Source organism: Ostrinia nubilalis, chromosome 2 (genome assembly GCF_963855985.1).
Source record: "Ostrinia nubilalis chromosome 2, ilOstNubi1.1, whole genome shotgun sequence".
Lineage (NCBI taxonomy): Eukaryota > Metazoa > Arthropoda > Insecta > Lepidoptera > Crambidae > Ostrinia > Ostrinia nubilalis.
In genome coordinates this window covers 9,185,159-9,209,948 of record NC_087089.1, presented here as the reverse complement: position 1 = coordinate 9,209,948, position 24,790 = coordinate 9,185,159, and the positions used below count along the sequence as shown (strand labels likewise).

The 24,790-nt window shown below is 38.8% G+C and overlaps 1 protein-coding gene across 1 annotated transcript; it reads left to right on the top strand.

Annotated features, from left to right (window-relative positions):
- The first annotated feature begins 5,110 nt into the window (after positions 1 to 5,110).
- Positions 5,111 to 24,364, top strand: LOC135082396 (succinate--CoA ligase [ADP-forming] subunit beta, mitochondrial). The gene is made up of 10 exons (XM_063977192.1): positions 5,111 to 5,221; positions 5,879 to 6,073; positions 6,426 to 6,496; positions 6,831 to 6,993; positions 7,247 to 7,387; positions 9,539 to 9,665; positions 9,985 to 10,128; positions 21,357 to 21,484; positions 22,234 to 22,386; positions 22,911 to 24,364. The coding sequence occupies exons 1-10, from the start codon at positions 5,156 to 5,158 to the stop codon at positions 23,088 to 23,090; spliced, it is 1,368 nt and encodes a 455-aa protein (XP_063833262.1). The 5' UTR covers positions 5,111 to 5,155; the 3' UTR covers positions 23,091 to 24,364.
- The last annotated feature ends 426 nt before the right edge of the window (positions 24,365 to 24,790 follow it).

Below are 24,790 nucleotides of genomic sequence, written 5' to 3'. Positions count from 1 at the left end.
AAACAAGTCCATTACTAAAGCAGTCATATACCATACGTCTTATTTCAAAAATTACAGGGTATTGATATTTGAGGTGAAACGGAAATTTATTTAAAGCTTGCAAAGCACTCATAGAGTCCGTAAAAATAACAGTTTTCTTTAATTTCATTAGTTTTACATATTCAACAGCTTTTAAAAGTCCAAGACATTCTCCGGTAAAAACAGAAGTTTCTGGTGGCATTTTTACTTTTTGTACAATTTTATACTGAGAATGATAAATTCCTATACCTACACAGTCTGCAGCAGTATGTTTCGATGCATCAGAGAAAATTAAATGAAAATCATGGAATTTTGAGTCAATAACATAATTAAAAAGACTTTTTATATTGGGATCATTTTTATCAAATAGATCATAAAAAACTTTAAGTGCAAAGGAAAGGGATTCATAACTGGAACTAAACAGAGGGAGGTTGTCAGATCTGTGGGTCGGGGACGATAGAGACTTAAACTTTAGGTAACTAGTAACCAAGCAGGGGATAGATTTGTGACTCCAATAACTAGATGTGTTTATTATTTCAGAGAGGGATTGGAGTTTGGCTCCAAGGGGATGGTTAGAAAACTGAATAATTCTAAATAGAAATTTATCAGATAAAAACTGTCGTCTTAATTTTAATGGGGGTTCACAGGTTTCAACTTGGAGGGCATTAATCGGACTAGAACGCATGGCTCCAGTTATTAATCTCAAAGCCTTATACTGAATTTTATCAAGTTTTTTAAAAGATGTTACACTGCCAGGTTCTAACAGAAAGGTTCCATAGTCTAATATGCTCCTAATAAGCGCATTGTAAAGTAATTTCATGGAGAAAGGGTGAGCTCCCCACCACACGCCAGAAAGACACCTAAGCATATTTAGGAGCTTCTCACATTTAGTGATAATGTAATTACAGTGTGGAGTACCAGTGAGCTTCGAATCTAATATAACACCTAAATATTTAAAATGATCTACTAAAGGAATAACCTCATTATTATAAAGTACTTCTAGGAGTGGGGGTGAACGCATACGAGAAAATAACATAACTGCACTTTTAGAAGTTGAGATTTGTAAGCCGTTGTCATCCATCCATTTGCTTAATAAAACTAGTGAGGAACTTAATACTGATTTAGCGATTGTAGGTGATTTATCAGCATAATACAATAACAGATCGTCGGCATATTGAAGAATTTGTATATTATTACCTAGCGCTGGTTCTAGGTCGTAGGTGTAGATATTGTATAGAAGGGGGCTAAGAACCGAGCCCTGTGGTAAACCTCTCCATACAGAGCGATCAGTATCTACAAATGGTAACCTAATGAGACGATCCGATAATATGTTAATAATGAAATTACTAAAAATTTGTGGTACGTTTAATTTCTCAAGTTTTGTTTTTAGAATCGGTAAAATAACGTTATCGTATGCTGAATGGATATCAAGAAAAGCGGCTAATAATGACTCATTCTCGGACAAGGATAATCTAACATCTGAAATAAGTAAACTTAAACTATCAATAGTACTTCTAGCCTTCCTGAATCCATACTGACTACCAGCCAAGTATTTATTACTTTCAATATACCACTCCAATCTGTTTTTAACCAGATGTTCCGCAAGCTTGATTAAAACCGATGACAGCGCAATAGGCCGATAGGAAGATGCATCAGAACGATTTTTACCCGGTTTTAAAAATGGCAACACTAGTTGACATTTCCAAGATGGGGGAATATTACCCATTTTACCTGTCATCATAATGGAATTGATTATTTGTAAATAATACTCAAGAATATTGTCATTGACATTGGAGAAAAATGAATATGGTATGTTGTCTAGCCCAGGAGCGGAGTCATGTGTGTTATTGACAATGGCTTTAAGCTCATGTACAGAGAAAGGTGAGGTTAGGCCAGTAGATTCTGGTGATTCTGGGCAGTTAAGCCAGTAGGAAGGACACTGAATCAACTCCTGAGCTACCCAAGGAGGTGCCAATTTATCCAAAAAATCATTGACCAAGGTTTTGGGAATACTACTATTACTATTTTCAGAAAAAGCAGATCTAAATCTTCTGATGGAACTCCACACAACAGTGGATGGAGTGTTTGGAGAGACAGAAGTACAAAATTTTCTCCAACTCTCAAATTTTTTATTCTTGAACAGTTTACGAGTATCCGCAATAGCTTTAGATAATAATTGAAAATTTGTATCAGACATGTCATTTCTATAATTTTTCTCTGCTATTTTCCTTTGCCTAACAGCCTCCGTACATGCACTGTCCCACCATGGGGGAGAAGGGATTTTACGTGGCGAATTATTTTTAATTGGAAAGACTTCTTTGGCAGCCTCTGTTAAAACGTGCGCTAGAGCTTCAGCACAAGCTATTTCATTACCAGGACTGAAATTTGGGAGGGAAGAAATCCTATTTATTACACTGCTTCTATACTTAGTCCAAAGATCACTATCATGGCTATTGGGTAACTTAAAGGGAGATCTAGATATTTGTTTGGAAGCTGAAACTTTAAAATTAGGGAAATAAATGACTATGGGGTAGTGATCACTGCCAAAAGATGACAATAAAACCTCCCAAGTCAATAAAGGCGCAAGATTTGGTGTACATATAGATAGGTCTACTGCACTGCTACTTTGGTTGGGTTGTGAACGGCGAGTTGGAGTACCAGAATTTAATATAAAAAGGTTTTGAGAATCTAATACATCAGCTAGTTCCTCGCCATAACTATTAGTAACTGAACTTCCCCAGGACTGATGATGTGAGTTAAAGTCACCTAAAACTATGTAAGGTCTAGGTAACAGAGAAAAAATATCATTTAAGACACTGAAAATGTCAGATGAAGGATAGGGAATATATACAGATACAAAACATACATTATTTACATTTACAGCTACTATAGACATATTTACATTATGAGCAGGAAGAGAGATTGAGGTGAATGGTAGGCTATTTTTTATTAATAATGCAGCACCACCATAACCATCAGGTCGATCATCTCTTACTACTGAATAACCTTTTATTTTAAAACTGTACATTGGTTTGAGCCATGTCTCTGCCAAGGCAAAGACAGAGGGCTCGAACTTGTTCAATAAATAAATCAAATCTGACTTTTTGTTAATAATGCTGCGGCTATTCCACTGCAGCACTGTCGCCAGCGTATCCATTTTTAACTACTTCTAAACATTTATCAATTATATTAGCAGCGTGGGACGGTGATGGGTTGGATTGAGTTAACTGGATTAATGAAATAATTAAATTAATTAGGGTAAATTGTTGACTGTTAAGTGATTCCTGCTCTTTTTCTGAGGTTAGAGCACAGCCATTTGAGGGGGTAGGTATAGCAAATTCTCTGATAAGGGCATTATGAGCCTCTTGATCATAACCCTTGGTTAATTGTGGAGTTGACCTTGGTTTCATAAAAACTGTTTTTTTATATGATAAATTATTATTTACATTATTATTTACATTCTTATCTACATACTTAATAGATGATGTTGAAGGGCTAGCTTTAGAGGTAAGAACATCAGCATATGATTTGGAGACAGGTGGGTGAATTTTGGAAGCCTCTGCATAAGAGATACTATTGTTGGCCATAGAGGTCTTGATGTTCTTTTGCCTTAAGAATTCTGGACAAGATTTATTAGTTGCAAAATGATACCCACTGCATAAGCAACAAGTAGCATCCTCCTCATCAACCTGGCAAGATTCACCGGTGTGTGATTGACCACATTTGTAACACCGAGGCTTTGACCTACATTGAAGTTTAGTATGACCAAACCTACAACAATTGTAGCACTGTATGGTTGGATACACATATAAATCAACTGGCAGAGTGTTATAGCACATGTAAATTCGCTTTGGCAGTATTTGACCATCAAAAGTCACTACTACGGACTGTGAAGGTTTCCACACAGGTGAGCCATCAGTAAAAGATTTAAAGTTTAGGCGTCTGACTTTGATAATATTGCCACAACCTTCAGGGACAGTGATGTTGCCAATTATTTCCTCATCAGACCACTCTTCAGGAACACCCCGAATGAGGCCCATTCTGGTCACATTGAAAGTAGGAATGAATGCTTTTAAGTTATTTATTACTAAGCTGTCATGTATGAGGAACAAGTTGGCATCCTCACTTTTTGAGAAGGCTATGGACATTTTATTTCGACCAATTTTTTTTAAACTGCCTTTAATAATGTTATGGAATGAATATCTTTGCAGTTTTCCGAAAATAACAGGGTGCAGTGTGGTTCCAGAGTCAGGTGAGGTAACTATCTTTTGTACATGAACTACATAAGGTGCAGAATCAGTATTTTTATACATTTGGCGGCCAATAGGAGTGTGAGTTGAGGCCGGTACAGCAGATGCAATCACAGGGTTTGTATTAGTTTTAGTGGAATCACTAATTGAAGTTTGAGCAGGGGTTGATACAGCCGAGGTATTCGTGAGGTCTTTTTTGGGTAAACCAACAACTGAAGTTTTAAGATGGCGGGAATGCTTTCGGCGCCTTTTTGCAGAAATTTTAGGGGAATGCTCAGAAACAGCCGCTTGTAAAGAACTAATAGAACTATCAGTATCCATATTAGCCGATTCATTTTCCTTTTCAGACGATACAGTAACAAAACTGGCTGGCGGAGGGACGAAACCCCCCGAAGGATCGGGGGGCTCGTTCATGTTGAGAAATGTCAAAAAACTTACCTAAATATCAGCAAACTACACAAACTATATATACACACACTAGAAATAAGTAATATTTAAATAAATAAACCCTTCTGATCACGTAATATCAGTAAATAAAAAGTTTTTAAAATTAGCAATAAAAAACGCGCCCGTCACGCTCACGTTTCCCGCGCTTTCTCGAGCATAAAGTTAGGAATATTAACTTTATGGATTTGAGTCAAATATTCTCAAACTAAACTTTTTTTTCAATTTTTTTTTACTGACTAGTGATGGACCAATGTTGCAATCGTCGTATCGTCAATTTTGTGATTTCCGGATCCGGAACGCGTATGCCGTCTCCACAAAGTTGTAAGACGCGACACTACACACAGATAAATTTTTATCAAGTCTATGTTGCAGTTGTTTAGTCTATGCTGTGTCCGTAACTTTATGGTCAATCAGTCAGTCGACTTGACAGTTTAGGAAAAATGGCGACTTTTCTACCTCGTTCGCTTGGTCTTGCCGAAACTTATTTGTTAAAAAATGGAAGCAAGGTATTGTAAAATCTATGATCCATGGTATATTACTGCCAAAAATATCTTACACATTTTAATGTCTACTTTGGTCCTTCACAGATTCTTAAAAAATACTTTACACCGTATTGAAAGCTCTTCGTACATTTTGTTGATTTTTGTTTTCCATTTTTTATTCTCCTCTCCATTTATATCACTACTTTAAATAAAATGTAAAGTTCCTAATCGACCTTGACTAAATTTTAAGTTTATATTTATAAATTTGACCTTGTAGTTTTCAGCTCTATTGTGACCTTACGTCATCGTCGCAGTTGATTAAATTATTTATGTAATTCAGTTAGATATCAAATTTATAAAGAAACTCTGATTTTACTACATCCAAAACTTTAAAAAACCATGATACAATGTTCAAAATTCATGTTTTCAAGCATCAAAATGATATTGTCATTTTGGAATCAGATTGCTAGTTTATTGATCATGTTTTACACCTACAACAATATTCATAATATTATTCTTTGTTATATCTAAACAAATATGGTTCCAAAATAAACTGGCAAAATCAAGGGTATTTGATAAATTAGCCTAAAGCTATCTGTAACTAGTTACAAGACTCACTAGAAGAATTACAGAAATTTTGTAATATTATTTTGATGATATATTATACTTCTTTCCTTGCAGTTGCTGGGAGCATCTTCAAGCAATTTACCCAACAAGCAACAAGTCCGTAACTTGAATGTGCATGAATATGTCAGCTACACTCTACTGCGAGACCATGGCATCCCAGTTCCCAAGTTCAATGTTGCCAAGACCAAGGACGAGGCAGTCAAGTTTGCCCAGGAACTCAACACAAAAGACATTGTACTCAAAGCACAGGTATGTTGATTGCATATTTTACTTGCTCCAAAACATGGTACCAAGATTTCCCAATTTTATGGAAATATTGTTCATATTTTGTTTCAAAATTCTAATTAGTTTTGCTAAAAGTAAAAGTAACCAATTATACTTTTACCTAGTCAGTGCAGTTGTGTGGTTTTTTACTTATAATGCCTGTACAATAATTGACTGCTGGTAGTTTAACAAAATATGCAATAAATTATGTCCCTCATAATCTAGCTAGATAATATCTCTAAACTCAAAAAATATTACTATTTACTGGCAATAAAAATATACAATTAGTAATCAATACATAAAGGAGTATTATTTTAAAATGCATTATTTGTTGTAGGTTTTGGCAGGAGGAAGAGGCAGAGGAGCATTCAAAAATGGCCTTAAAGGTGGTGTCAGAATGGTGGACACGTAAGTATTAATTCAATTTAAAATACCTAGTAAAATCATTTATTGTTATTAGTAACGATATGTTTTTGTCCAATCTTTAGGTGATAAATGACTAGTTATCTTCTTACAGTGATGGAGATGAACTTTAGATTATGCAAATGTATTTTGGAAGTTGAACTTTGTATTTTGCTTATAAGTTATCACAAAAGTCACTTATGTTTACTAGCCATTCATTTGTAGATAATGAAGAGGTACCTATTTGGTATGTCTGACTAATTACGCGTTAAACGAATTGATTATGAAGATTGAACTTTATCCTCCCATAACTGGAATAAACTGGAAATGTTCCTCGCAGGCCTGAAGTTGCCGGAGATATTGCTGGGAAGATGCTGAAACAGTACCTTGTGACGAAGCAGACCGGTGCCGCTGGTCGCATCTGCAACATGGTCATGGTCACCGAGAGGAAGTTCCCACGGCGAGAGTTCTACGTCGCCATCATGATGGAGCGTAGTTTCAATGTAATTATGCAATCATTTTGAACCCTCAAATTGTTTAATCTAATGAAAATGATATTTGGCATCATACATATGACCAGACATCTTAAAGCCAATAACAGCCTGGAATAACCTGTTTAAGTTATTTAGTCTAGATTAATATTCTATTTCAGTTTTTACCTGTTTTTATGAGTCACTATCTTGCTCAACCACTGTCTGTGACTGATTTTAAAGCTTTGAAATTAATTAATTCATAAAGTTTTCTGTGCTTGTTTAGGGTCCTGTCATAATTGCATCATCCCAAGGCGGAGTGAACATTGAAGACGTGGCTGCCGAGAACCCCGATGCCATCACCTACGAACCCATCGACATCGTGAAGGGCATCACCCAGGAACAAATCGACCGCGTTATACAGAAGGTACTGTCACTAGCACAAAAAGTACCCATAGTTAAGTTAGTTCAGCAGGGCAATCGAAACAGCACTTAGCCTGTTGATTGGGCCATGGTGCGTGATTTGTGTTTTATCTTCCTAGGGGCCGTCCATATATTACGTCATTCTAAATTAGGGGGGGGGGTTGGTCTGCGGATGACGGTAAATGATAGATGGGGGGGGGGGGTGTTTCGAAATTGACGTCATTCTTATTTATTTATTTATAGTTTATTGTTCACCTACAAAAAGATTATTTCGAAAAAGAAATTTCTTCCAGCACACCTAGTAAGTGAGACTGCAAATGTGAGAGGCGGCTAAGGCGCGTACAATACTAAAAAAAACTCATAATAAACATACATAATGCAACATAGATGTACAGTCGCGGAATGAAAAGGTTCGTCACCTTAGTGTCGGTTTTCGCTTGCACTAGGTACTGTAAGAGTCAAACCTGCCAACATAACAGTGCAAGAAACAGTGCTACTAACATTTAAATAAATATGACGTTTGCTAACGAATAAGGTTTTGCTTGTTTATTTTTCTATCCCATAATGATGACATTGACCAATTGACAATACTTTTTTTTTAATTTAATATAAATAATAATGGCAGGTTGAACCAACAAGAAGGTTTTAGTTTATCAATCATAATAATCTTCTTGACAAGATAAATCGTCAAACAACTTTGATCTGAATAATTTTGAACTTTACTGACGAACAGTTAAAGATTATTTTCTCTAACTCGAGATTTTTCTGTAACATAGTTTCAAAAGGTAATATGTGCTCGCGATTCGTTGAAAAGGAATCAATTTTAAAACTGACGAACCTTTTCATTCCGTGACTGTACACAAATACAGTAATAACTACAGATAAAATACTCTAACAATAATATTACATACAGTGGCGGCGTAGCATGGGTTGGCACCCGGGGCGATCACCCCCCCCCCCCCCCCCGTCACAAGTCCTATGGCACCCCCTGGTACCCCCCCAGGATTTTTGGGGTTTCCTACCGATTCAAAGACAACCGCACCCCCCACCCCCCCGTATCATGACATAGACCGCAGATTTGCCATGCAGATGTGCCAGGGAGTACTAATCTGCGCGACTTGTGTCACCCCCTGATGCTTGGCACCCGGGGCGGACCGCCCCCACCGCCCCCCCCCCCCCTTCCGCCGCTACTGATTACATATAATACTAGCTGCCCGCCCCGGCTTCGCCCGTGGTACTTACATGTATTATACATATAAACCTTTCTTAAGAATCACTCTATCTATTAAAAAAAAAAAAAGGTGATTCTACAAGTGTTTTAATTTTGTCAAACTGGTAATGACGTCAATTTTGGGAGAAGGGGGGGGGGGGGTCATTAAGAAATGACGCTAGGATGATTGTAGGGGGGGGGGGGGGTCTAAAATCTGAAAAAATCGATGACGTAATTTATGGACGGCCCCCTACTCCAACTACCGCAGATCTCCCCAGAAAGCAAGCAGCTATACATATAGGCCTTCTGCAGGAAAAATACCCATGGGCACTACGTAATTATTCCGATGTTATAAGGGTGAAAATCCAATGAAAATGTACATATATTTTTGCATATGACAATAATATGTACTGCTCATTGACTTATTTGACCTCTGCCTTGTGTAGACTGCCTGTAAATAATAAAACCACATTATCTAGCATAATATTGAGGACTAGTTTTATATTTATAAAAAAGTCGATTCTAAAGTGAAGCTTGATCCCTCCATGGATGCATTTAAATGTGATAATTATGTCTATCCAATCTCTAAGCCGCATATTTCTAGCTCTACTTTATTTGGTTTAGCTTGTGTCATGCTAATAAATACCTATTACAGACTGCATTACAAAACATTGATGATAAATAATGTTTCTCCAGAGACGCAGATGTGACATAATTAATTGAGCTATGTTATTTATTGCTTGAGTCATTGACATTATTATCACTGCGTTGTTTTGACCGCGTCTAAATGCCACCAATTATTTACTATCGCGTCTTGTTATTTTACTGATAAGAAATGGCCAAAAAGTAATGTATTGATAGTAAAAACCGGTTAAAACTAAAACAATCTTATTATTTTACAATTTCAAAAGCATTCTTGCCTCTAAAAAAATTTTTTTTTTTTAGATTGGTCTCCAAGAGCGCGCGAAAGAAGCATCCGAATTGATGTCTAAGATGTATGACTTGTTCTTGAAGAAGGATGCCCTATTGATTGAGGTCAACCCGTACGCGGAAGACGCAATTACTGGCCAATGTGAGTACCTATTAGTTGCGCACTCCAATATACCAGTGATCTTTGATCTTAGTATCTAGCTATGAAACAAAACTGCTTGGTTCATTCACCACTTGAGTTATGTTGTATGTTTTATGGCCCACGCCCACGGCGACTTTTTGTCGTGACAGCATCGCTACTAACGCGCGTTAGTCGCATTTGCAATGCACTACAGAAGTGATGCCAACGCGCTACAGCAGCGCGACTGCATCGCTACAAAAAGTCGTCGTGTGCGAGGGCCCTTAGTGATACAGAATACAGATATTCTATAACAAGATGCAATGTTTTTTTTATTTTTCAGTTTATTGTCTTGACGCCAAATTCCGTTTCGATGACAACGCCGACTTTAGACAAAAAGACCTCTTCGCCTTGAGAGACACGACACAAGAAGACCCCAAAGAAATTGAAGCCGCCAAGTTCAGTTTGAACTACATTGCCCTTGACGGTAAGCGATATGTAAGACGTAACAATGTTTATTACCTACTGTTGGATTGATATCAATGTTAATTGGGTATAAAGTACGGTATTATTGTATTTATAAATAAAAATATTTTCTTGTGTTTTGTAAATGTCTGTGCGTAATAACAATACGATATGTAGATGACAAATGCAACGAAACATAAATAAAATATCACTGCTACCAGTTGAAAATTGATAAGATATGATAGCTTTCATTTACGAATATGACATCACACCTTTAAATGTTTAATGTTAAGGAATTGAGTGGTTAGTTTATGCAAATTCTACATTACAATAAAAGTAGAATACTTAATAGTTTAGAAAATGTCATCCAAAATTAAATTAACAAAATTACGCAGATTAGTTGAAATCAAAAGTAAACACGTGTGATTAAGAATGTAGCTATTACTCTTGCCAAATGCCACGGTAAAATGATTTAGTGTGACCTAGCTACTTATTATTAAGATAACAACACAATCCTTTCCCTTTCGAAACGTTTAGGACACCAAGATCAGAGAAAGTAGGTTACAGTTTCAATATTTCTGCCGTATCTAATTTTATAGCCTTCAGGCACGATTCAAAGCTCAAAACACAATGCCCGTGATTAGGTCTTTTATCAATCATACAATTGAATTGTGTACGAGCTGCTTACTGCACATCTTTAGAATTGATAGAAATGATACGATTTTAGACTTGATGATTTGCTTTGATTTATTGATATTGATAGTATACGAGTACACGCCGTAGCGGTTGATTGTGCACTGATTTGATGGATGAAAAGTGATACAATTAGGGTGAAAATGCTGATGGCGCGGAATGTGCGGTCAAGACCGTACGTACATGCTGCGGGGGCGAGAAAGATGAGATGATAACATGATTGATTGATAAAATGATACAAATTAAAGGAAACTTAAAAATTGCATGCTTAGAGTCTCTATGATTAAAATATTTCACACTTCACTACACCACACTATTCACATTCACTAAACCGCGTACACATCACTGGCGACGTTGACTTATCGAGTAAACGCGTACTCGATTCGCTGTCAGGTGTAGCGTCGATCTTGATATTGTGGGGCTCCTGCCGTTTTGGTAGGTCTGAACTGGAGCCTGGGAGAGTGAAGTGAACGTTCAAGCCATCTGATCTCTCATTCTGAGGGGCTTGTTGTAATAATGCGGAACGTCTTGGTCGCAGGCGTCGCCATGCGTATACCTTGATTTTTTAGAATCCAGCAGAGATGTAAACAAACACTTTCATACACAATTACACCATAATCACTTACGTGTTCATAATATCATACACATTATTTAACAAGCCCATGAAACCAACTTTATTTTCACGTTTATACAAGTTTGAAATCAATCTTTGAAACAAATTATTTTAGCAAAATACGTGGACGATGAAAATTTGTGAGACTTGTCAAATTGACTTGACGTTTAAAATCATGTGTTATCTCCAAATTGTCTATGACTTGTCTCTGACACATCAGTGCTGTAACCTGTGAGTCATAGACAATAATCTCTTAATTTAATCGATATTATTTTAAGTATTCACTTAATCCGATTACTGATTAATTTTAAATAAAAAATATACGATACTTTGTTTAGTTTTCCAGCGATAACTTCGACGATATTGGAGATAACGTAAAATTATTTTTCTACTTTTAGTGTATACTTTTTCGGAGTCAGTTTAATTTTTAGTCGGTTTTATTTAAACGAAATTATTTTACTTTTTTATGCAATTATGCTTACGTATTGTTCCATTGCTTATTTTCCTATATAAGTAAATAAAATAAAAGAAAATAAAAATCTTCTTTCAATGAGGGTTTTCGCGATTGAAAAATACGCCAGATGGCAATACGTAGACGCGAGGTCCAAATGCTGCGTGATTATTGGATTTTGACATATCTGTCAATGTCATGTCAAAAAGAACCAATCATGCAGCATTTGGACCTCGCGTCTACGTATTGCCATCTGGCGTATTTTTCAATCGCGAAAACCCTCATTGATAGCATCTTAAATTACCTCCCTAGCGGAATAGAGCAACAAAGAACTAAGTGAGCGAGATGTCACTAGTAGCAACACTGTCAAACAGAACTTTTTGCAACTATTTGAAGTTTAATTACTTTACGGATATCACTGTGCATACAGTTTGTTTCCTGTTCTCGAAAATTTCATAATCAGTTCACATTCAATGTTGCGACTTTGTTGCATATTTTTAGTATTTTGACGATCACCCGGCGATGATACGCAAGTACTACAATAATTTCACTTCGCGATTAACGAGAGGTTTTGTCGCATCACTAGTTCACAGACTAAAAATATTTTTATGTCAGTTGGCCATTTTTGATGACATTTCTGCTAATTTCTAAAAAATTAGACTGTATGTTCCGACTGCTAGGATAGCTGCTCCCAGTAGGAGATAAACAACCACGAATTGATGAAGGTCGTGGCTAGACATTCGATCTTCTAGTAGGGGTTCAGCGGCTTTGGTCTTCATTTGCTTTATTTGCTGACCAATGCTTGATATAAGTTTTCGACGAACTTCATGCTCTGTCTCGTCGACTTTTCCCAGTTTATTGATAGGAATTGTTAAGTTGATGACATCATTTATTGGAGGGATGTCTATTTTTTCCAGGTTAGGCTTGACATTGAGGTTGGTCACCTGTTGTCTGTGCGTTAATATCGTAAAAGCTTCATTTTTCACGATACAGCCGTCCCCGAGAGTAATTTTCCATAGAAGGACTAAATGTTTTTCATTGCTTCTGATTAAATTGATGGTCTTTTCGTATTGCTGAGCGAACTCGTCGTCTAATACCCCGAACAGACTGCGCGCGAGATATCCGACTCCGTTGATAAGCCCGCGCCGACGCCGCGAGCGTGATTGTCGCTGACCAAGCAACATGTCGTTGTAGTACGCGAGCTCAGTGGCTTCGTGACGTAACTGTAGTAAGACAACGTCACATTTTGTTTGTTTTGCTTCTTTGGAGCATAGCCGTTCTAAGCTTGTGATATATTTTTCGAATAAATGCAGTCCCTCCCAGTACGGATCCATATCGTAGTAGACGATTAGTTTCCACTGGTCTCGTACGAGATGCATGTTCGAAATGTTGTCCAAATAAATGCTTTGACTGTTGTTTAGGCACAGTAGGTTGTATGCACACTGAGCGTGTGATATTATGAAGACAAATAATAACGTCATTGCTAGTGCGACGAAATTGCATGATAACCTTTTTGCTGTTTTTCTTGTTTTGATTCCACTTGTCTTTTCTTGTTCTATGTTCTTTGTTTCTTCCTTTTCTATGTTGTTCTGTGTATCTTGATTCGGAAGAAGTATTGATATTTTTGTAATGGGCCTTTTGATGATATTGTTTTTGGTTTTGATAGACACCACGCGTACGAAGTTGTCTTTACCAGGATGAAGTTCAACTATTTTTCCCAACGCCCATTTGCCAGGAGGTAAGTTGATGTCATGTATGATAACTATATCGCCAATAGTTAAGTTATTTTGCTTACTTTGCCACTTGCTTCTGGCTGATAGCTGACATAAATACTCGGACTGCCATCGCTTCCAAGTGTCATTGAAGATTTTTTGTACAAGCTGCCATCGCGTTCTCTCGTCCTTTTCAGTTTCGATGATGGTTAAAGTAGGACCGCTTGATAAGAAGTGTGATGGTGTGAGGAAATCGATGTCGTCAGGATCTTCACTTAGAGCGCAAAGAGGCCTGGAGTTGAGACATGCTTCCAGTTGTGATAGCAGCGTTGATAGTTCCTCGTATGTGAGTTTTTGTGTTCCAATTACTCGTTTTAGATGGAACTTTAGGCTCTTCACGGCTGATTCCCACAGCCCGCCTGCACTAGGCCATGAGGGCGCGTTGAAGTGCCACTCTATGTTCATGTCGGCTACTGCTGAGTAAAATTCATCGTCCAAGGTTTGCTGAAGGTTGATGAATTCTTGTTTCAAATGCTTGCTGGCCCCGACGAAGTTAGTCCCGTTGTCACTGTATACGTGACGCGGAGCTCCGCGACGGGCTGCTAGTCGTCGGAGGGCAGCCAAAAATGATGACGAACTAAGGTCTGATACTAGTTCGAGATGTATGGCCTTTGTAGCCATACAAACGAATACAGCGACATACCCTTTCGTTGTCTTTATACCGCGACCTTTATTTGATTTTACTTCGATGAAGCCGGTATAGTCGACACCGGTGTGATAGAATGGTCGGGTCGGGTTGCATCGCGCTGCTGGTAAGTCTCCCATGATTTGCGTATGTTTGATAGGGTTATGTTTTTTGCACACAACACATTCCCGGATGCGTTTTTTGACAGCTCTGTTGCCGCCAATGATCCAGTAACGCTGCCTCAACTGTGATAGGGTAAGTCGGGCTCCACCGTGGAACGTCTGTTTATGCGCTTGATCTATTAACAAGTTGGTAGAGTGACCACTATGTGGTATGATAAGAGGATGCTTCTTGCTTTCATCCATATTTGCTTGATTGATCCTGCCGCCAACCCTCAAGAGTCCTTGTTCATCTAGGAACGGATTGAGCGGAAGTAATTTGCTGTTACGACTTACACTTCCTTGCTGTTTGATGGTAAGTATTTCATCTTCGAAATACGTTTTTTGTATATGCTTCATAATAATTGCTTTTGTTTGATTGATTTCAGGTGCAGTTAGATATGGCGTCATCGGCTTGCAACGTGACACCGCGCGCCGTACCCAGGTAAGTATACGCGTCGCTCGCTGTAAACAGCTGTGTCTGTTTAATAAGTCACTGATTACGTCATCGTCGTGACGTTGTGTGGTGACGTTTGTTTGTAGTGATTTCTTCATTTCTTGATCAGTTGTGAAGGTTTTTGTGGCGTTTTGGTTCTGATAAGTTTTGAGCCAGGATGGCCCTTGCCACCAGAGGGGATGATCTTTCAAATTTGCTGTGTATATTCCACGACTGGCACAGTCAGCTGGATTCTCATTTGATTTCACGTAGTTCCAACACTCGGGTGGTATTATATCTCTGATTTTTTGTACTCGATTGGCAACAAATGTTTTCTCTGAACCGAGCACTGCTGTCGAGTCTGACCAGGCGAAGATTTTGAGATTGTGGTCTGATAGACTACATTTTACAGTTCGCATGAGTTTTGATAGTAGGAGTGCAGCGCATAGCTCAAGTTTTGGTAGTGATATGCTCTTTGATACAGGAACTAACTTTGATTTTGCTGCTACCAAAACAACTGAACTAGCTTCTCCTTGATCTTTGCTTTTGATCTTGCTATAGATGACACAGGCGTAAGCTTGTTCAGAGGAATCGCAGAATCCGTGAAGCTCGATCTCCTCATTCGCTTGACACTGAAGCCATCTCTGTACTTGAATGTTGTTTATGTCGTCCAAGTCAATTTTTAACTTAGACCATTCTTGTTCAATGTTTTGTGGAACTTGTTCATCCCAATGTAGCTCTTGCTGCCATATTGATTGGAATAATAATTTCAACTTAGTTGTTACAGGACAGAGCCAGCCCGAGGGATCAAAAATTTTGGATATATCTGATAGTAGCGATCGTTTTGTGGCTGGTTTTGTAGTCGATGTATCAATCTTCAGTTGAAAGTTGAAAACGTCCTTTTTTGGATTCCAACTGAGTCCTAACGTTTTCGTAGACTCCTTTTGTTTGAAGTCAAATGCTTGTTGGTTATCATCTCTGTTTGATGGTTCTAGTAGTTCCTCACTATTTGAACACCATTTTCGGAGATTGAAACCGCCTGCTTTGAGTAAATTGATAAGATCTGCTTGAAGTTTCTTTGCTGATGAAGTGCTGTGATGGCCACTCAGAAGGTCATCCATGTAGAAAGAGTGTTCTAGTACTTTCGCTGCTTCAGGGAATTTGTGACCTTCGTCGTGAGATAGTTGCTTCAATGTGTTCATTGCTAAGAACGGCGCAGCTTTGGTTCCATACGTAACTGTTGATAATGCGTATTCTTGAACCGGTTGATCAGCTGTTTCACGCCAGACAATTTTTTGATATATTTTGTCGTCTTCGTGGCAGAGAATAGCTCGAAACATTTTCTCAATGTCAGCTGAGAAGGCGATCTTGTATTGTCTCCATTTTATGATCAGTGATAATAAGTCTGCTTGTAAATTGGGCCCACTGTACATGAGATCGTTCAGGCTGTACCCCGATGATGTCTTTGATGACGCATTGAAGACGACACGTAATGCAGTAGTTGTCGACTCGGCGCGACGTACACAATGATGCGGCAGGTAGCAACCGGGGTTCAAATTACTGCGTTTGCATATCTCCATATGACCGAGTTCAATGTACTCTCGAATGAAGTTTTTATACATTGATGATAAATTTTCGTTTTTGATAAACTTTTTCTCTAGTTGATACAGTTGTGCGATGGCTTTTTGCTTAGAATTTCCTAGTTTTTCTTGGAAATCCTTTTTTAGTGGAAGACGAACAATATAACGACCGTCTTCCTGCCTTTTTGTTGTAGTTTGATATAGGTCAAGGCAGTATTGATCTTCTGTTGACATGTTGATAGTGGTATCTGGTATGTCTTCTATAGCCCAGAAACTTGATATGTCGTGTAAATCATGTAAAACGACATTACATTGATATGATTTGAAGTTGCCACAAATGATCCAACCGAGACGTGATTGCTGTGCTATGGGCTGATTTTCATTTTCTCTAATGATTCCACTGAGTATGATATTCGAGTAAATGTCAGCGCCAAGTAGTATGTCGATTGGGCGGCTGATATTGAAGTCTGGATCAGCAAGATGTATGCCTTCCAGATATTGCCATTTAGGCCAGTAGAATTAAACACAAAAATTGATTAAATCGGAAATAATTCCTACAAAAGATTTTTTTGCTTTAATGGCTTCATTGGTTGCCCATTAAGACTCTCCTAAGTTTTCGACTTCGACGGAGTTGTGCTTAAGTGGTGGGGGCCCCCGAAAGCGGCGTTTTTTCGGTTTTCCGGTTATACCGCGTAAAGGACTTACCCTATCGAAAAGTGGTCTTCATGACGGTTAAAGTGCACTTAATCCTGCATTGAATAAGACCAAATTCATATGTTTTGGATAAACCGTTCTCGCGCTAAAGTTCGGCAAAGTAGAAAACATACGTATAATTAATGACCCTCTCCACGTCCAATGGCTTGTTACCCACATGCTTCCAAGCCTTGTAAAGGGTCGCCTTAACCAGTGTAACCCTAACAAGGCTCACGAGTTTGATTCGCTTATCCTTGTTCGTCCCAGCCGTTCCTTAACTGCGGTTGCTGCACCTCTTCCTGACACTCTCCTGAACGACTCTGTGTTACCTAATGTGGCTGCCTTTCTTCCTTGTACCCTCCTGTACGATTACATTGCTTAGCTATATGCCTGGTCCAAGGTTCGATGCCACAAAATCAACTTTGTTCGCGTGAAAATAGTTAAAATACTATTTTCCGTGCTTGCAACATTTTTCTTTACTGCTTCGCCTCTATTAGTCGTAGAGTAATTGTATGTATCCTATAGCCTTCCTCAATGTATGAGCTATTCAACACAAAAATAATGATTTCAATCAAACTAGTAATTCTTAAGATTAGCGCGTTCAAACAAACAAACAAAAAACTCTCTCAGCGTTTTTATATGAACTTGTTGTTGTTGATTTTTGGCGTCGAACCTTAGACCAGGCATACGGCTAGGCAACGTAGTCATGCAGGAGGATACAAGGAAGAGGGGCAGCCACAGTAGGTAACACAGAGTCGTTCAGGTAAGTGCCAGGAAGAGGTGCAGCAACCGCAGTTAAGGAACGGCTGGGACGAACAAGGATTGGCGCATCAAGCTCGTAAGCCTTGATAGGGTTACACTGGTTGAGGTGGCCCTTTTCAAGACTTGGAAGCCTGTTGGAACAAACCATTGGACGTGGGGAGGGTCATTAATTATACGTATATTTTCTACTTTGCCGAACTTTAGCGCGAGAACGGTTTGTCCAAAACATATGAATTTGGTCTTATTCAATGCAGGATTAAGTGCCCTTCAACCATCATGAAGACCACTTTTTGATAGGGTAAGTCCTTTACGCGGTATAACCGGAAAACCGAAAACATGCCACTTTAGGGGGCCCCCACCACTTAAGCACAACTCCGTCGAAGTCGAAAACTTATGAGAGTCTTAATGGGCAACCAATGAAGCCATTAAAACAATAAAATCTTTTGTAGGAATTATTTCCGATTTAAAAGCTAATTCTACTGGACTAATTCTGGTTTGTTAAAAGTTTTGTTCGGTAAGTTATTCACAAGGCTTTTCATGATAATGGCATCAGTATTGAAGGTGTAGTCGGTGTACATAGCGGACGCTGTGATGTTGATAACGCCCTTGCAGTTGTTTTCATTTGTACCAATTCCGAAGATGACTCCCTTGCAGTGCTGACGTGGTAGGCCAAGCCTTTGTGCGGCGTTTTCAGTGATAAGCGATGTTTGTGATCCTTGATCGATCAATGCACGCATAGTGATATAACTTCCATTGTTTGATTGAACTTTGATTTGGGCTGTTGCTAAGAGTGTCTCAGCCACACATTCTTGTGAGACATGAGTCACATTTTTCTGATGCGCGAGCTTTGCATTGATGTTGTGTGGTCTCGCTTTGATATTTGACACGAAGGCATCGTGCAATAACGTGTTGTGCTCACTGTGGCATTGAGTGCATCGTTTGTCGGAATAACAAACCTTGCCGTTATGATTGTAGAGACAGTTTTCGCACAAATTTAATTTGGACACTGTCTTGCGTTTCATTTCGGGTGATTGATTCAGGAACGTTTTGCAATGGAAAATTCCATGTTGTTCGTTGCACAATGGACACGTGTTCTTGATTCGTGTTGATGATTCCAGTGATTTGGCACTGGCGTGATTAATAAATGCTTTAGTTGATGCACCTGGGTTTGCCTTGAAATTGTATGATTTTCTAGGTTCTTGGGACGTTACTTGCTGGTTATGTTTTTGCACATCTTGCTTGCGGCGAGACGATTCTAATGCTGTGAATCGCATCTCCAGAAATGATAGGAAGTCTGATATAGATGGAAGCTCTCGTGGATTTTGAATGTATTCGAAGTAGTCGTTGTGTGTATCTGAGTCCAATTTTTGAAGTAGTAGATGTACTACGAGAGGGTCCCAGTTTGTTATGTTAACGCCCAAGTTTTTTACGGCATTAAGGCATTCCTTGGTGGTATCATGTAGTTTCTTTAATGATGTTGATGATTGATTTTGTATGACCGGAATACCGAGAAGAGTGTTGATGTGGGAATTGAATATTAGACGTTTGTTGTTGAATCTGTGATTTAGTATTTCCCAACATGTCTCGTAGTTTTCCGAGCTGATATTTAGGTGTTGAATTAATTTTTCGGCCTCGCCCTTGACTTTACCTTTTAAGTATTGCATTTTTTGTGCGTTTGATATTGATGTATTTTTGTGAATTATTTCGGTAAATAAGTCCTTGAACGAGGACCACTGCTGATAACTGCCACTGAATACGGGAATTTCCATTTTCGGTGTTGATTGCTCTAGGTGGGATACGGACCTCATCTTGTTGTTGATAGATTTTTTCATTTTGTTGAAGCTGTCTTCGTACATGTAGTACGTCTGCTCGTATTGTACGTCGTCATTGATAATTTCACTGTCGATTTCCCAATGCAGAGAGTCCACAGCGTTCCAGCGACCTTGGATGCTCTTCAGCGCATCCTCGAACTCCCACTTTTCGGTAAGTAGTTCAAGATCGATGGTGTTTAGTGCTCGTTCGAATGCTTTAAAGTTGCTTTTTTGCTTACGATACATCTCGCTTAGCTTGCTTTGATTACCTCTCTCTACTTTGCTCGAGTTAGGTATTGATTGATTTTCACTATCGATTGCTGTTCGATGTTGTTGTTCTGATGTCGTAGCTGATGCTGGTGATACCCAATCCGTCGACATGCCTGCTAGTGGAGTGGCGGGTCTAAGGAAGGATTTCAGTTCTTGCTCTGCTGGTAAGTGTTGCTGAATCACTCGACGACACTCAGTATAAAAGGATGAGGTTCGCTCGTAGTGATTTTCCACGAAGTATGTATAGTCGCGGTTTTCTTGCTCACATAACTTGATATGATTGTCTTGGAACTCCCTCCAGTACTGGTCGAGAGTCTCCAGACGTCTCTTGATGTTAGAAGGAGTTTTTCTTTCGGCTCCATCTTTTTTGAAGTTTGTTAACAGCTTATTCATTGCTTCCATAAGCTGGTGCTGAAGTGATAGTATGTTTTCCATTTTTGATGGTAAATGGAAACTTTATTGATGATGAATAATTGAAATGGTGGTGGTACCCTGCGCTCAGGTGCCCTAAGTGCAACAAATGCGTCGTCTCAATCTCGTCGGTGAGACCCGCTTCTGGGAGGCCGACTCAACCGATACGCTATTGCACGTCAGACACAAGATCACAAAGGTACTGATGATCACTGCTGCTGATGATGATGATAGTAGTTGATTGATGTTGATATTTGTGTCGCAGGAATGTCTTCACTGCTGCACTTGCTTCAATGTTCACTGATTGTTTGTTACACGTGTAAAAGTTTTTTGACGTGCGGTAGGTAATTCACAGGAATCACACTGTTGTTGCGAAACGAAGTCACGCTGTCGAACGTGTGGTCCCGCTATTTTGACCTTACCGCGCGCTAGATCAAAATGCTCGAAGGACCATAAAGATGTACGAGCTGCTTACTGCACATCTTTAGAATTGATAGAAATGATACGATTTTAGACTTGATGATTTGCTTTGATTTATTGATATTGATAGTATACGAGTACACGCCGTAGCGGTTGATTGTGCACTGATTTGATGGATGAAAAGTGATACAATTAGGGTGAAAATGCTGATGGCGCGGAATGTGCGGTCAAGACCGTACAAATTGTTATGATTTTACCAAATAACTATTCTTCTTCCTTTCTTTCTATTCCCGAGAGTAATACAGGCCTAACACCCGTATTCACAAACGATTCTTGCTTATGTATGTGAAGCAGCAAATCGAACGCACAGGGTTGAATAGAGCTCTGTGATTGGTTCGTGTGTAACCCTGTGCGTCCACGCGCACTGTGAGACCTCATAGTAATGTATGTGAATACGGGCGTAAGTCCATCTAACGTTAAGCTGTTTTCACTACTTTAAAACACAATGTTATCTGAGTTAGCACTAGCATCTAACCAAGTTTCAACATGGTATAGGAAACATCGGATGCATGGTGAACGGCGCCGGTCTGGCCATGGCCACCATGGACATCATCAAGCTGTACGGTGGTGACCCGGCCAACTTCCTCGACGTCGGAGGCGGCGCCACCGCGCAAGCTGTTGCGGTAAGTCCTTATAAAATGCTTTTACTATTCATGCTTTTTCTAACAAAGCACAGCCAAAAATTGGTCCAACTAATTATGTACTGAATTAACCTTCAATTCGAAATGAAGAAAGTTAAAAAATTTAATTGTATAGACAAAGTCCAAAATGTGCATACTATGTTACAATGGTCTCTCAATTTGGTTAAAAATAGAATTTGCATTTGTCAGTGTGAATAATTAACTTATCATTGTTCTGAATAATAATTGCTTTCTACTCAGCTGAGATTTATGCTCAATTGTCTTTAGTGTTGATGACAACTTTAATAACCTATTGTGAAATAGAGCACTATAAAATTATGAACATTTGCATATTATGTCTGTTACATAACTTTATGTGACGCCCACGAGGTGTTAAATGTGATAATTGAAACATAAAATATAAGCGACGTCATTCAAACAAGTAAAATAAACTTATCTGCGCGGCATCTATACATCTAATACCTTCATGAGTGTTGTATTGTTATAAACTTTGATTTTTAACCCATTTTAAGGGTTAAAAATTTCACTGATTTATTGTGAATAGTAAGGCTCCACCCAATAAAATAACTTGGAAATGTAAGGTAGCCATTTCCTATTTCCACACATTTGCAAAACACCAAGTTCTAGAAATCGCTGATGTCATAAGCTTTTTGAATGCTGAGTCACTATGATAACTGAGTAATTTGATATGGACGATATTTTTATATAAACCTTATATCTTGTTCTTTCAGGAAGCATTTAAGATCATCCTGTCCGATCCCAAAGTGTCCGCCATTTTGGTGAACATCTTCGGAGGTATCATGCGGTGTGACGTCATCGCCGAGGGCATCATCAACGCGGCCAAGAACCTCAACATCCAAATCCCAGTTATTGTCCGTCTTCAGGTAAGTCTCTAAAGATTCTTTCACTGTGTGTGAGTTGGATGCAGTTGCTAATAAATGAAAGGTATTTTTGTAGCAAAAGTTATTTTTTCCAAAGATTCTCATTTCCTATTGATGTAAGCGGTGTGGTGTATACCGGTAGAAATAGGATTGAAGGCCCATACAAGCTAGTGCCCGGCTACTTCGACTACACAATGGGTAGTCTGAGGCCCGGTTTCCACCAAAGAGGAGAAGAGAGAAGACTAGAGGAGATATGCGGCGAAGCTAGCTGGTTATTTCTACCAAAGCGGTGATGTGTGATTTCGGGTATGCGGCCGCTCAATACATGTCCTTGCTCGATCCATTTCCGCCGAATCTGAGCGGGGGAGATGTGGATATAATGAGATCTGATTGTTTATTCAAAACACATCTCTTTTCCGCTCTTCTCCGCCTTGGTGAAAACCGGGCCAGATTTTGATGTTACCTAGCACATATTGTAACTTATCTAAATAATAGTTGAATATTCATCACTGCGTATTTCTCCGCAGGGCACGAAAGTGAACGAGGCGCGCAAACTGGTAGCAGAGTCGGGGCTTCGCATCGTGCCGCGCGACGACCTCGACGAGGCCGCACAGCTGGCCGTGCAGCTGTCCGAGATCGTCTCGCTGGCCAAGAAGGCCGGCGTCGAGGTCAAGTTCGACATCCCGCGCCTCTTCCTAGAGAAGTAGACCGCTAAATGGGGTTGCCAGCTCGAGGAGAGCCGGACGGTTTTAGCTAGAGATGCTATCGACAGTTTTGTTAACCTCAAGTCGATAGGACTATCGATAGTATCGATTACGAAAGGAAACAGCATCGATAGTATGAAGACAATCATGCCTAAATACTGTCGATGCTAATGCAAGTTATTATTAATAGTATTAACATGTTTTGCACTATCAATGTTATAGCTGTCGAGCGGCATCTCTACTTGTTATATTCAGTCGACTATAAGTAAGAAGTTTAGCAGGACATTTGAGTATCCTATCCTATGAACATCTAGTCTAATCATCACTGAAGTGGGCCGGACCGGTTTTTTCTGGATGGCTGGCAACCCTATCCGCACCAGTATTCGCGCACTCATCCGACGGTCGGTCGTCCAGTGGTCACATACGTAGACGATGTAACTTTCATCCACGAATCAGTGCAATACGAAATACGCTATCTACACTTCGCCTGTTAAGTTGTGACTGAACAACTATTTGATGGCTGACTTGCAAAGTTACATTGTCTAATGGTACTATTTACTATATTGTAACTCGTCGTTTTAGACTTATTTATTCGAATCTTTTATAATACGCTTTACACTATGTAATTGCGACTTGTATTCACACTTCTATTGTACACGTGTAAAGATATTAATTTTAAGATAATAGTGTATCCGAATATGTTAGTAGTGCTTTTGTTTACTTGTAGATAGGTGCCAAGTATACATTTTGTCATTGCTGTATTTTATTAGCTCGTTTAGTTGGGTACATGACATTGTTCAAAGTTATTTGAAATAGTTGTTAACATCTAAATCGAACAATAGTCTACTGAAGGTGGCATGTACTCGTTGTCAATGTTCATTGTGATAGTGAAGCATTCATTTCAATTGACCGAGTGTGAACGTTACCCACTTGTACACTATTATCGCTGTTATAAGTAACGTAGTACGGGTTGTCAAACAACATTTTAGTAGTTTAAGATATAATTTCATTATTTTCATGTTCTATTTATTTGATTGCATTGTTGTTGTTGAGTAGTTAGATAAAATAAATTAACTATTGGCTCTGATATTTTAAAAATACTGTCCAAAATTATAATATTGCCTCACTAGATGTTTATTGTGAGCGGTATGCACTTCATGAAGATATTATATTTAATTATTGTTACAAACTTACTTTGCTAAATATTTTATAATGTAAACTGTACAGCTGAATTCAGAAAATACAGGTTGATATTTACATATTGTGTAAGTATATGTTTCTGACGATCTGGTAAAGGTCGCGGGAAGAGCCTGGATGCGGGCAGCGCAGGACCGTTCATTGTGGAAAACCTTGGGGGAGGCCTTTGTCCAGCAGTAGACGTCATTTGGCTGAAACGAAGGAAGTATTTGTTTATGTGTAAAAGAAGGCCGGTAGACGGCTTTTCGAGACGTGTATCAACGCAATAATTATGTATTTTGTACGGATGTACGAATGTTTCTTTGTAAATAGCTAACTTTGATTAGGTTCTTGTATTCATCAATGAACACTGAATTAGAGCAAATTTCTCGGAAAGTTGAAGTACAATATTGTAATAACATCATTATTCACATTATTAGTGTAATTATTTATTGGCATATGGAATACCGTAATAAAAGTTAATTTAGATCTGTTTTTTAGTTTTGTATCAATTAGTCCCATCCTCA

What these genes read in the sequence shown, in the direction of transcription:
- LOC135082396 (XM_063977192.1), top strand. Translation starts at nt 5,156, where the DNA reads ATGGCGACTTTTCTACCTCGTTCGCTTGGTCTTGCCGAAACTTATTTG. An exon ending in TGTTAAAAAATGGAAGCAAG is followed by an intron (nt 5,222 to 5,878) that starts GTATTGTAAAAT and finishes CTTTCCTTGCAG; the next exon opens with TTGCTGGGAGCATCTTCAAG. An exon ending in TCGACCGCGTTATACAGAAG is followed by an intron (nt 7,388 to 9,538) that starts GTACTGTCACTA and finishes TTTTTTTTTTAG; the next exon opens with ATTGGTCTCCAAGAGCGCGC.